The following is a 12,442-nucleotide window of genomic DNA, read 5'->3' as shown; positions in this document are numbered from 1 at the left end:
AGAGAAAATATGCTCCATGTTTAGCCATATCTCTTGTCCACAGTGAGTTACAAAGTGCAGATTTGGATTAAGAATAAAGGTCCATCTGATCCTCCTGCTTCACTCTGGAAACTGTTGTAACTTGATAACATTCATTCACAGAGGATGGGCATGAAGCCTGAAGGCTACACACTGTAATGTGCTGTTATTAGGCCGCTCAGTGTAAGTTTATTCTCATTTATTCATGTATTCACATATTGATTTGATTAAAGTTGACATGGCTGTGCAGGTATTTCAGAAAACAGGAAGCGTCTAACTCGTCATCATTCACACTGAACACTTGTTTCCATCATCTGTAAATATCTTAGAAATGTTTAGCAATTATGAAGCAACTGACAGGAGGACATAAAAATGAAAATACGAAACCCTAAACGAACTTTGACCTCAAAATCTAATCACATTGTGGATTTGTAACAAAGTGGCAGATGTTCAGTAGCTGTCCTGGAGCGTTTGGTTATGTCGCATGATCTTCATCGGCTACCACTGGACTTGGTATGGTGAGATTGTTGATTGACCTTTGAACCTCAGCTTTGATGATTCATTTCAGACTAGGGTTTGGCAATATGACAGTATACACCATGCAACAGCAGAAATGTGGCCCCTGGTAGAGCTGGTAATAGCGTCTCTGCTATGTATTCAGGCTACATAGTAAACCAGTATGCAGAGTCTAAGTGTACCTGTAGACCTCTCTCAGTCTCTGTTTCTTCTCGTGCTCGTTGACTTTACTGTCCACAGCCATGATCAGCTCCTTCACACAGCGCAGCGCTTCACAAACACAGCCGTGGTCTTCATCAGAGTCTGTCAGAGCAAAGAGGTGCCACGTAAAACACATGCAACACTTTCAAGGTTCCTTTACTGAGAGACTCGCTACAGGCGCCTTCACCCTCACCTTTAGTGTGCTGGAGTATCCTCTGGATCAGAACTGGGTATTTGGTGATCCTCTGAGTGACCAACAAGATGCACTCTGGAATACCGAGCCTCCGCACAATGCTGCTGCTCATAGTCTTCTGCACAAGAGCAAAGACACACGCAGGTCATTTCAGAGTGAAATCACATGCAGGTGATCCACAGCACTGTCAGGTCACTGCTATGTTGAACATGGAGACAGGAGCCGCTGACCTTGATGAAAGCCTGGAAGCGTTTATCTTTGGCATGCAGGTCTTTGTAGAGATTGACGGCTTCATTGTGGCGACTGCAAAACTTCCCATAAACTTTCTTCATACTCTCAGCGGTGCAGCCTGAAAACTGAGTTTAAAAAAAAAACATTCAAACAAGAGGAAGAGAAAAATGAAAGTTAAGACATGTATGGACTGAATGCTGAAGTCTCTGGAATAAACCCCTCAACCTGTCCTCTGGTGCCACCCTCAGGAGACACTAAATACTGCTCACAAAACATGTTATGAAGAGTCACCTGAATATGATCAGGACGTAATGTATTCTGAGCATTTTCAAAAAACAACAGCCAACTGAAACTGTCTACCGTTAAAACATTGATGTCTAATTCATCACAGAGGTCTAAAAATCAAAAATTGGGCTTAGAGCAGGCGGTGTTGCAGCCACTTCTTTTCTTCTTCTTCTCCTCACCTGGTTGACCAGGATGTCCCCGATGCTGCAGATGAGGAAGCTGTTGTTGTTCTGTCCCTCAGCTGATGACGCCCTCTTCCTCTCCAGGAGCAGGGTGAGGAAATGCGTGTGCATGTCCAACAGGTCGTCCAGAACGGGGAAAATCTGCACAAAACGATCGACAGACTAGCCTTTAATGTGCGTCGTTAATATCGACATGCGTGCACACACGTTTCACACGCTGGTGAAACTGCCGCTCAGCACGTCCCTCACCTTGTCCAGAGTGTGCGTGTCGAGCTGCAGCTCCTTCTGCAGGCCTTTATAGTACACTTCAGACATGATCTTCAGTGTCCTCACATGGTGGAACTCAGTCTGGTATAACTCTGTGGGGAGAAAAGACTCTTACTGCCTCATGTTTGGACATGACAGGAGCATTCACACCTAAAGATGATGAGTTCGAGCACATTGTACCGTAGATGACGTCTTGTCTCTTGATTTCGTCTTTCTTCAGCCCTTTCAAGAACTTCTTATCCACCGTGCCGCTCCAAGAATCAGCTTCCAGATCTCTGATGTCACACTCAAACTCTCCCATCAGCTGACTGTCCATCATCTCAGTGCCTTCATCAGTGAGGGACTCAGTGGAGGCATTGACTTTGCTCCCTTGATGGAGAGAGTCAGTGGACTGGGACAGAAACTTCAGGCCCTTCAGTGGAACGTTATCTAACCTATAAGGAACAGCAACATGAACATGAGGGACTGAATGTTGGACATACAGTGATCAGGCGGACACAAACACTGCTCCAAATGACTGACAGAGTTTCCATGTTTCTGCTGGGAGGTGATGCATAAAAACTAAAAAGCAGTGTTACGTGCTGTCTGTGGATCTGTGAACTTGTTGTGTGCTGGGCAGTCTGTGCTCTGTGTGTGTGTGTGTGTGTGTGTGTGTGTGTGTGTGTGTGTGTGTGTGTGTATTAGGTTCTCACCCTGCTATGTTGCTGGTGGAGATGCTCTTGGACAGGTTGCTGTGTGGGTTGAAGATGCTGGGGTGTTTCCGTGGAAACACCACAGGAATCTGGTCATCAGGGGTGGTGACGGTGGACCAGCGTTCCCGTGACGACGAGGAGGATGTAGATGATACAGATGACGTTGAAGACACAGCTAGATAAAAAGAGTGCACATGGAGGACTTAGTATCCCAGCAGTAGACTACCATGATTAGTTTACTAAGATATAGAGAGATATATACTCCAGCGCTTTAATCGACAGAATACTGTGACCCATTTTTTCTTCTTCTCTGACCCCTCACTTTTAATATAAATGACTGTTTAACCCTTTTCCCACTGAAAATGGAGACTTTTTGTCACTGCCATAGGCCTTAAAGAATATTTAAAGTATGTCTTGTTGAAGAGATACTGTTCACATACAAACAATCAAAGGTAGGAGGTGTTAGTGTAAACACAACACTGGAGGTGATGTGCTGTTAAACAGCACAATATGCATTTGACAAAACATGAATTACATATGCTATATTAAGAGTCTTTTCAGTGTTGTTGCTTAACAGAGTTTGCTAGTTTGTGTGTGTTCTTACATTTACTCCTCATGTTAGCAGCTGACCCAGGAACAGGTTCTGGCACCAGTGACTGTTGCTGGAAACAAACACAGGACATCGTGAATTGAAAGGTAAAAGTTGAAGTATTGGACACGTTACTTTTGGTCTTTGACAGGCAGCAGCTTTATGCGTGCTGTGTTGACTTGTTTTCATAGATTTTCACCAAAAATAGCAGTTCTGGATTTTATTTCCTCATATATCCAGACGTCAGTGTGATTCCTGTTGCAAGAATATTTATCTGAGTTCCTCTAAGTCACAAAATATATATATACATATATAAATGGTTCATCTGGAGTGTTTGATCTGCTGATTGCATTTCTACATTTTCTGTAATCTTTTATTCCATGTCTAATAAAAGTGATGAATTCAAAGATACTTTTAAAAAAAAAGAAGCAGAAATAATGGGCGGAGGGTGTGTGTGTCAGACCTACCTTTGTTTTGCTCTTTGTACAGACAGACAGACTCTCTCTGCAGCACTTATGGACATAGACGCCACAGTCTGCAAACAACACGTGATGATCATTAGAACCAAGTATTCTCATGTTATGAGTATGTAGTATGAAATCAATGCATATAACTACTGCAGTGTCACATTCACTGTGTGTGAGGATAAGATACAGTACACACACACACACACACACACACACACACACACACACACACACACACACACACACACACAATATGATCTCATTCTTCATTTCCTGCACACACTGAGACACACTGCAGTGTTCTCCGTACATCTAGCACACTAACACTAGTTACTATGACAATGACAAAACACACACGCACGCACACACACACACACACACACACACACACACACACACACACACACACACACACACACACACACACACACACACACACACACACACACACACACACACACACACACACACACACACACACACACACACACACACACACACCCCTCAACCCTTCCTGCATGCACACAGAGGCAGCAACTGTCTTCAAACCTGAAACTTTCTGTTGGACTCTTGTCTCCTCTCAGTGTGTTACTGTAATCACTGTGTAATGATGTTCTGACACTACACACTAACTACACACTGAGTTATGAGCTACACTGTCTGCTCGGATCTATTCCACATCAGTGAAGGGCAAAGACACTGAGCTCTGCTCTTAAAAGTATCTCACACAACGAATATATCTCATTCCTCTCAACCACAGAGCTCCATTGCTGCCCGAAAACTATTAAAAACCCATCAGCGAGTCGCCCTGGATGACGCGTTCCTTCATTTCCATGAACACATACTGAAGCTCATGTGTGACCCGATCACACATACATCGACCTCCTGCGCCAAATATCTACTTGAGCACCAAATGTAGATTAATCCACTGCTGAAAATAGTCCCCAACAAATGCTTTATTTCTGTTTAAGAGATCCGTGATCACGACCTGAAATCATTCATCAGTGACAAAGACCACAACAACGCTAGCTAACAGCATATTCTGCACTTGTACTGCAAACGATGTGTGCATGGACGGATGTGAGGTAGCTGCTGCTGCTGCTGCAGATACTCCTACTTTATCATCAACAATAATAACAATTAACATTTTCCTGCAGGTAGAGTCTGCAGGTTTGGAAATTAAAGACAAAAGAGAAACATCATAGTGAAACTAACAAAAGAAAAGGCGACAAGAGGAAGAGATGGCCACAGAGGAGGAGGAGGAGGAATAAAAAGGGGAAGGAAGGGGAAAAGAAAAAGACATGTGAGTGAGTCTTACTGTTGCAGAGGAATGTGTCTTTATTGTGCAGAAGTTTGGTGCAGTGCTGACAGGCTGAGGAAGAGGGCAGACTGACTGGGATGAAGACATGACCGTTGGCACTCTTCTTCTCTTTCTCTTTACTCTCTCGTTCCCTCTCACCTCTTTTCTCCTTCTCCTTCTCCTGGAAGCAAAAGAATAGAGGCACAGATCATCAGTAGAGTCAATATTCAGGAGATCCTGCTCTTCCTGCTGGATATCTGGAAAATCATTTCATTTAAAGCCGCTTTTTATCGTATTGATGCTAAATCCTACAAATGGCGGTAAAGCAGTTCCTCCTGAAAACACATCAAAGTCTTCCTCAACTCGACTGCTGCCTCCTACAGACGGAGGCTAGATGGATATTAAGCACAGCATGCTCTGTCCCAATCACTTTCTTGTCCTTAAGTTTCAGCATGTCCACCCTTTCAGATACTGTATATTGTTTTTGTGTTCAGTGAAGTCTAGCTGGAAGGTCAGCTCTTGTTCGCCATAATGAAAGCCCTCCATTATTCTTTCGCATTCAGGGGTTAAATCTATGATGCATGGATCACGTCACTTCCTCCTTCGTCTCTATTTCTAGAGACGTGTCAGCATAAACTTGTTGCTGGTGCCGGAGGAAAAGCATCATGTTTGAAAGATGCTGCAATCCTTTCTGTCTTCAGTCTTTAGTCTGTCTCATATTTTTGCATTCTTCTCACACAGCCACCCCTACCCCCACCACCTCAAAAACACAACAACCTCACACAGATATAACAAACAACAAATCCATAATCCATGTGACTGGATTGGACTGTGTTAAGAGTGCAACACAGGGACCATGACACGGTTTGTGTGTGTGTGTGTGTGTGTGTGTGTGTGTGTGTGTGTGTGTGTGTGTGTGTGTGTGTGTGTGTGTGTGTGTGTGTGTAGATCACACCTTCAATTCAGCAGAAAATCAGATGGAAAGATTGTGATGAACACTGTGGTGTATGTGCTATTCTTTGTCTTCCACAGAGGCGTGCACATGTTTGGGTAGCGTTGGTCAAAATTTCTATTGCCGTGAAGTGAGTAAAAGATGACGGATGAAGATGAAGCTACAGATGATACTGCTGCTATTTAATTGAAACCATTTTTCCCTCTACCAGTGAAACGCTCCTCAGCCAGCGCCTGCAACACGAACCCAAATCATGATCGATCCACCCCTGTGCTTTACAGTCGTAGCCAAAACGTTCTATTTAACCTACATCAGTCCGATGTAGGTCGCATGTTCCTTTACAAACTTCTAATGCTGCTGCATTGTGGTGAGGAAGCAGGAAAGGTTTTCTTCTGATGATTGTTCCTTGAAGGTGGTGTTTGTGCAGGTGTTGCTGCACAGTACAACAGAGCACCACCACTCCACAGTCTGCAGAATGTTCCTGAAGGTCTTTAGTCCTTAAGCAGGGGGTCTGATTTGCCTTCCTGCATTGTGGGCATCAATTTTTTATACTTTTCAGAGTGCTAGCAGCTGCTTAGCTGATGCTGATGCTGATGAAGACCTGAGACCTCGGTAAGAGTTATCTGAGCACAAATCTCGTGGGTGCCCACACTCTTGCTCATATTAAAATTATACAAAACAATAAGAACGCACTAATCTAATCTAACATACTGACATTGCATAGACTTAAAGATTAATTGATTAGCTAAAACTAATGAATCTGGGTGATTGGATGTTTTCCTCTTTCTTTACATTCTTATTGTGCTTCAACTTTTTATCAAGGATGCAGATATTTTCTAACACAGTTCATCTTTTATGCTGATGATTCAACCAGCAAACTTTGATGTCCATGCGTGTCTCAAAGCGCCACAGCTGTCAGACACCTGAAGGCTCGTCCAGCAGAATCTGAGCAGTGACCTTCTACCTCCACACCTCTCTGACATCAGGATAGCATGGACTGACTGACTGTTTGAAAGAGACAATCACACACGTGGTGACCGGCCTGCTTCACTACAAGTTCTCTGTTTTGAGATGTCAAAATGGCCTTTTATTACCAATCGACTTCCCATGCCAGCATCATCGATTTCTATTGTTATCTGTTATCAGCATGAACCTCCCCCTCACTTGCAATATTAGCACAGCACCATGGTGTGTTTCATTAAGCATGAAGCTTGTTGTGAGATCATTTGAGTCACGTAACGGCTTCCTGTCTATGATGTTTTGTCAGGGTGTGAAAACAACAAAACTCCCAGGGGTAAAACCAATATGCAATTCTCAAAATTCAGTGACAGCATTTCATAGAATTCCGGTTTTGTTAAAATTTAATATACACAAAGTCTCAAAACAATCTCACAAGCAACCAAAACCCTGTGTGTGATTTGACACGGAACAACTGACGCCTGTGTGTGAGCGGTGTCGGCTGGCGGATCACATCCTGTCACATCCACGACTGACACTCACAAAGTGCAGAGAAGCTTACAGGAACTGTCACATCAGCCGTGCAGTTTGTTTGAGTGACATGTGTCACAGTGAGCTCACTGTCAGTGTGATGAAACAGGCATGACATGCTGCTAAAGTATGCAGGATCTGAACTGCTCTCTTTAAGCTGTGCATAAGTGAGGAGTCATCATCACTACGGTAGCCACTTTCTCACACGCACGCACGCACGCACGCACGCACGCACACACAAACACACACACCATCATCTCCTTACCTCATCCGATGTGGCTTCTCCTCGCCACCTCACAGAGCGACTGAACCTCTTACTCAGCATGACTGTCACTGTCCTCCTGTCTCCTTCTCTCTCCCGTCTGTCTCTCCACACCGTGTCTGTCTCTCCTTCTGTCTCTCTGTCTCTCTCCTTCTAATCCTCAGTGTCAATCCTGTCTGTCTGGAGTTCTTTCTCTGTCTAAGCATCCTGTTGTCTTCTTTCTGATTCAGTCATTGTGCACAGGCCGCTGCTGCTCGTCTGTCTGCTTTCAAATCAGGAAGTGAGCTAACAAAGATCTGTAGACACACACACACACACACACACACACACACACATGTCCGTGCACACACACGCACTGAGTTCCTCTTTCACTGTCTGCCTGCAGTGTGTTGCAGAATTCTTGTGTTCTTCACATCTCAGTTTAAACTACGTGCTGCTATGGGATGAAAAAAAAAAATCATATTTTGTGACACATCATTAAATGTCGGATTATTATGATGATCGTGAAACACTTTTCTTTAGCTTACCCTTTAATGAGTTGCTCTAACGCTAAACTGTGTTTGTAATGTGGTTTTTGATGTTTCAACTTTGTAAATTTTCTCGTCTCATGAATGTATTTGAATATCTAGTTTCACTTCAGTTTTGTTAAGTTTCTGTTCTATTTTTCATTTGCCGAGTAGGAGTACAGGAGTTCTTGTAAAGGTGCAGTGACAGAGGATCTGGGATCAGCTGCATATGGGATGCATAAATGCACCAGTTCACATCAAACTAAGGCTATTAGCTCTGAATGATCACGATGACGTGTGCTGTGCGTACGGCTGTGGCAATATGCCGCCGCTGCCTGTCAGAACAAGAGGATTGACATGAGACACACAGGTCTCTTTACATTTGTATTTTTGTGCGCTTGGGGTCACGTGGACAGACAGGAAACTCACTGATTGGACCGTTTTGGTGATGTCATTTTTCACCATTACTTTTGCCCTAGTTTTGGTTTCCATTGAACTTTTGGTTTGCCGCAGAGTTGTGGAACAATGTAGGTGTGAAGCCTAATGGAACTTACAGGAATCAGTGAATATTTAGGTGTGAACTGATCCTTTCCTTGAAATGATCACAAATAGCACAGTGATGCAGTGCCACTCAGCCTCTGGTGCTCCTGCAGTAGGTTTTTCAAAGAGTCGAGTAAAACATTACAGCAAGGTCTGGATTATCATTTTAAGTGTCAGCAGTGAGAGCTTTCACACTGCAGGTGATCAGTTTATCACTTTCAGCCCCTCATTAAGCCCATCAGACTGACATATAACCCAAAGTAAACTGAAGCGAAACCTTTCATGCGGTTGCTGATTCAGATTGAGATTGTGGACCATCCACTAACTGAGTGCAAAGGCTACAACACGGTACACCCAGCAACATGCACAAAAATGGCAAGACAATGCTGCTACTGAGCTGTTTACAAGCCTAATGAAAATAAATATTCCACTAATACGCAGCCATGCATACACCGATTAACAAACACAGCCTCCTTTCTTTCATTCACTCAACCACCTTCCTGCACTCATCCAAACACCTGTTGATATCCACCTCTTTCATCATGTTTAAAAGGTTTGTTTCTCTTTCTGACCAGAAATGTGTTTTTCTTTTGTGCATGCATCTCTACCACAGCCTTACAAACTGTTGGCCAGTCAGCACAGAGCTATAGTTGCTTTCGTCAACGAAAATTATGACTAAATATCGTCGTCAATGAACCTTTATCACGTGACGAAAATGAGACGAGACACAACGTAAATGCTGGTCATGTGACGATAACTACAATTAAATATATAATGCAATATCGTTGACGAATAAAAACGCGACTAAATGTGGTTTACGAAATAAAAACTCTGCTAAAATGTCTCTTCATTTTCGTTGACAAAAACAAAACGAGACGAAATGTTCTAACGTTACTTTGTCTCGTTTAGTCACGTTGTTATTATTATTTTGCAGTATTTCTGTTTCCTGTGTCTCACTTCAGGGGCTGCATCAGGTCGCACTGCACAGTTGCGGGTGACATTAGTTCCCACTCGTGGCATTATTTAGAAGATGCAGCTGCGGTAGGTTAACGTTAATGACAGACAACCGACACAGAGAACGGGACCGATGGCCGGCCAGCCGACTTTGGTTGGTAAAACAAATATGTTGTAAATTCAAATCAGAGCGTCTTCGTGTCTGGAATGGAAGTATTCTTGAGTCTATAAGGTAACAATATAATAATAAGACAACCTTGTTTGAATTGTGAAATGGGTTTGACTAAAAGAAAATTTTGGTTTCGTCTATACTACTAGATACTATATTGACTGGGTTAAATAGAATTGCATTACTAAAAAGAGACTAAAATACAATTTTCATTGACTAAAACAAGACTAAAATGTCATCAGTTTTCGTCGACTAAAACTAGACGAAAATAGTCACGGATAATTCTGACTCAAATAAGACTAAAATGCTCGACTGAAACTTGACTAGACTAAAAAGAGTATGAACATGACTAAAATTAATAAAAAGACTGGACTAAGACTAAAATTAAAACAGGCCGCCAAAAACAACAGTACACAGAGCCCTAAAACCTGAAAAATATCAGCATATCCCACAGGTCTGAATCAGAAAATGCTCCATTGGAAATAAGGCCTAATTCAGAAAATCCAACCAGAATATGCTGTTTTATGTGAATGGTTTCAAATTTGGAATATTATCATATTGGGAATAACAGCGGACTATTAGTGTGCATGTAAATGACATAAATCTATTGAGCTGACTGTGGTCAAGTCAAGAAAGACGGAAACCACTGAGCTGTTTAGACTTCCTATTATGAGCTGCTAATGGCGTCGCAGAACTGATTAAATCAATGAAGGCACAATCTAAACCGTTGTGTGTGTGATCATCACATCACGCTTTATGCAGTCAGTAGCACACTGGTCTTACCTATCACACTCGTACTGATAATCATGGTGTCTGTTACTGCTGGTCACACGGCTAGCTGCATCTTGGATGTCCACTGTCTTTCTAGCATTAGTTGCAGTACAGCTGCAGGACATTTCATTAACCTTGACCTGTCTGTATAGCTGTCAACAGCTGTCAACGATGTGCTGCAGGTGTCAACTCTCCTCGCAGTTTATGTGTGAAATCTGCACATGCACGGATGTGTGCGCTATTGCATTTGTGTGTGCGCTGCAGTAACTCACCTTGCCCTTCTTGCTCATCTTGCTGCGGAGGTAGCTGAATGTCCGACTGATCTTAGGTCCTCCTTTTCCCTCGGTGCCGCTCTGCAGAGGGCCCGGCTCCTCCTCTGAAATACTGACCAACACAGAGCAGAATTAGAAGCCGCTCTGCTTTAATACACAGAGCAAAGAGGAGTGAAAGGTCTGCTCTTTTTAACCTGATTGAACACTTTCTGTTAGTGGGCAATGTCAACATACAGCAATCTCATTACTTCTCTCAGTGACGACGCAGTGTAACATGTACATTTTAAATTAAAACTCAGCAGAATTACGGCACTATGCACTGAATCACAGCCTGTGTCAACATCTGTTTTGGTACATTCTTGTCTTCAAAGACTCTGAAACCAGTCTTACCTGTATTCCAGAGGCCCAGAGTTACTGGAGAATGAACTCATCCCTACAGGAAGCAAATAAGGACAGACATCTGATCAGGTGTTACACTGCATGGCAATACTATTTATTATAATACCTGCAAAAAAAAAAAAAAAAGTGTTCAAAGCTAAATTTACTAAGTGAAAGCTGGTCAAGTTGTCAGGTTTTGAAATACACCGTTAAGTTAAGAGGTTAACACAAAGGGCAAAGACACGTGGGCTCAAAGATATCATATCTTATCTATCATATCATATATCGAAAAGGTACAAGAGATCACTCATACAAGACCACAAGGCCTTTCAGTGCAACAAGTACAGCTACATACAGCCGATACACAAATACAGAGACGTACCTCTGACACACTGACTAAAATCAGGCCTCTTATGTTGAGCAGACAAAGATCAGGCAAACCTGAAGGTCAGTTTACTTATTCACACTCAAGTCAGTCCTGCAATAAACAACACAGGGGGCTGCATGCTGTTGACGTCCGGTGTGGATAACAGATCCACGAGTTAGAAGGTTATCAGACAGCAGAACTCTGCACAGAGGTTTAGACACTGTGGGGCAGGATTTTACAACTCGGGAAAGTTATCACAGCGGCATTTCTTTCTCCATTACCACGATGATAGTGATGTAAACCCATCAGGTCGCTTTGCAGCAAAATCTGAGCCTGGTGTAACGTTTCTGGTGAGCAACTAAGTGTTGTTTTTGCCAGAGCACCCTCTGCTGGACAGCTGTGGCTGACCTTCTGCTGAAGTCGTTCTTGAGTTTTGTGATTTTGAAATTCAATACAAGCTTCCAGGGGGAGGCGTAAAATGTCCAGACATATATTTGCTTTTAGTTTGAACTGTAAAACTCTGAGGGCTTCAAGGACAAATTAACCAGGAAATTTCCTTTCTGCCTATCGGACTCTGCAGTTCCAGGAGGAGGTGAGCACATTTTAGTGAGCACTTGTTGTTTTGTCGGGCAGTGTTACAGGACAGCACGCTGACAGAGGAAACACAGTATTACAGGGACATTCATCATACTTACTCCCTCCCCCCTCCTCCTCATCACTGGAGGAAGAGCCAATAGAAAAGAAGCGTCTATTTTTGGGGAGGAGCGGAGAGATACTGAGGGAGAAGCTGATTCGTCGCTTTGATCGAGGAAATCCTCTCACTAAAGGGTATCGATGGGGTG

The 12,442-nt window shown here is 43.1% G+C and overlaps 1 protein-coding gene across 4 annotated transcripts in view; it reads right to left on the bottom strand.

The window, feature by feature from the left end:
* LOC139337614 (A-kinase anchor protein 13-like) overlaps positions 1-12,442 on the bottom strand; it is a 45,825-nt gene that overhangs the window by 7,506 nt on the left and 25,877 nt on the right. For all 4 annotated transcript variants that reach the window (XM_070972291.1, XM_070972292.1, XM_070972293.1 and 1 more), the window contains 12 exons: positions 11,246-11,288; positions 10,856-10,967; positions 4,960-5,122; positions 3,642-3,709; positions 3,190-3,247; positions 2,586-2,760; positions 2,074-2,327; positions 1,876-1,985; positions 1,624-1,767; positions 1,159-1,284; positions 929-1,046; positions 717-837 (listed from right to left, as the gene is read on the bottom strand). In XM_070972291.1, the coding sequence (XP_070828392.1) occupies positions 717-837; positions 929-1,046; positions 1,159-1,284; positions 1,624-1,767; positions 1,876-1,985; positions 2,074-2,327; positions 2,586-2,760; positions 3,190-3,247; positions 3,642-3,709; positions 4,960-5,122; positions 10,856-10,967; positions 11,246-11,288 (1,492 nt within the window). The remainder of the gene's footprint in view (positions 1-716; positions 838-928; positions 1,047-1,158; positions 1,285-1,623; positions 1,768-1,875; positions 1,986-2,073; positions 2,328-2,585; positions 2,761-3,189; positions 3,248-3,641; positions 3,710-4,959; positions 5,123-10,855; positions 10,968-11,245; positions 11,289-12,442) is intronic.

This window comes from Chaetodon trifascialis, chromosome 10 (assembly GCF_039877785.1).
Source record: "Chaetodon trifascialis isolate fChaTrf1 chromosome 10, fChaTrf1.hap1, whole genome shotgun sequence".
NCBI classification, from domain to species: Eukaryota; Metazoa; Chordata; class Actinopteri; order Chaetodontiformes; family Chaetodontidae; genus Chaetodon; species Chaetodon trifascialis.
Note: the sequence above shows the minus strand (reverse complement) of the source record. Positions and strands in the feature narration are given on the sequence as shown.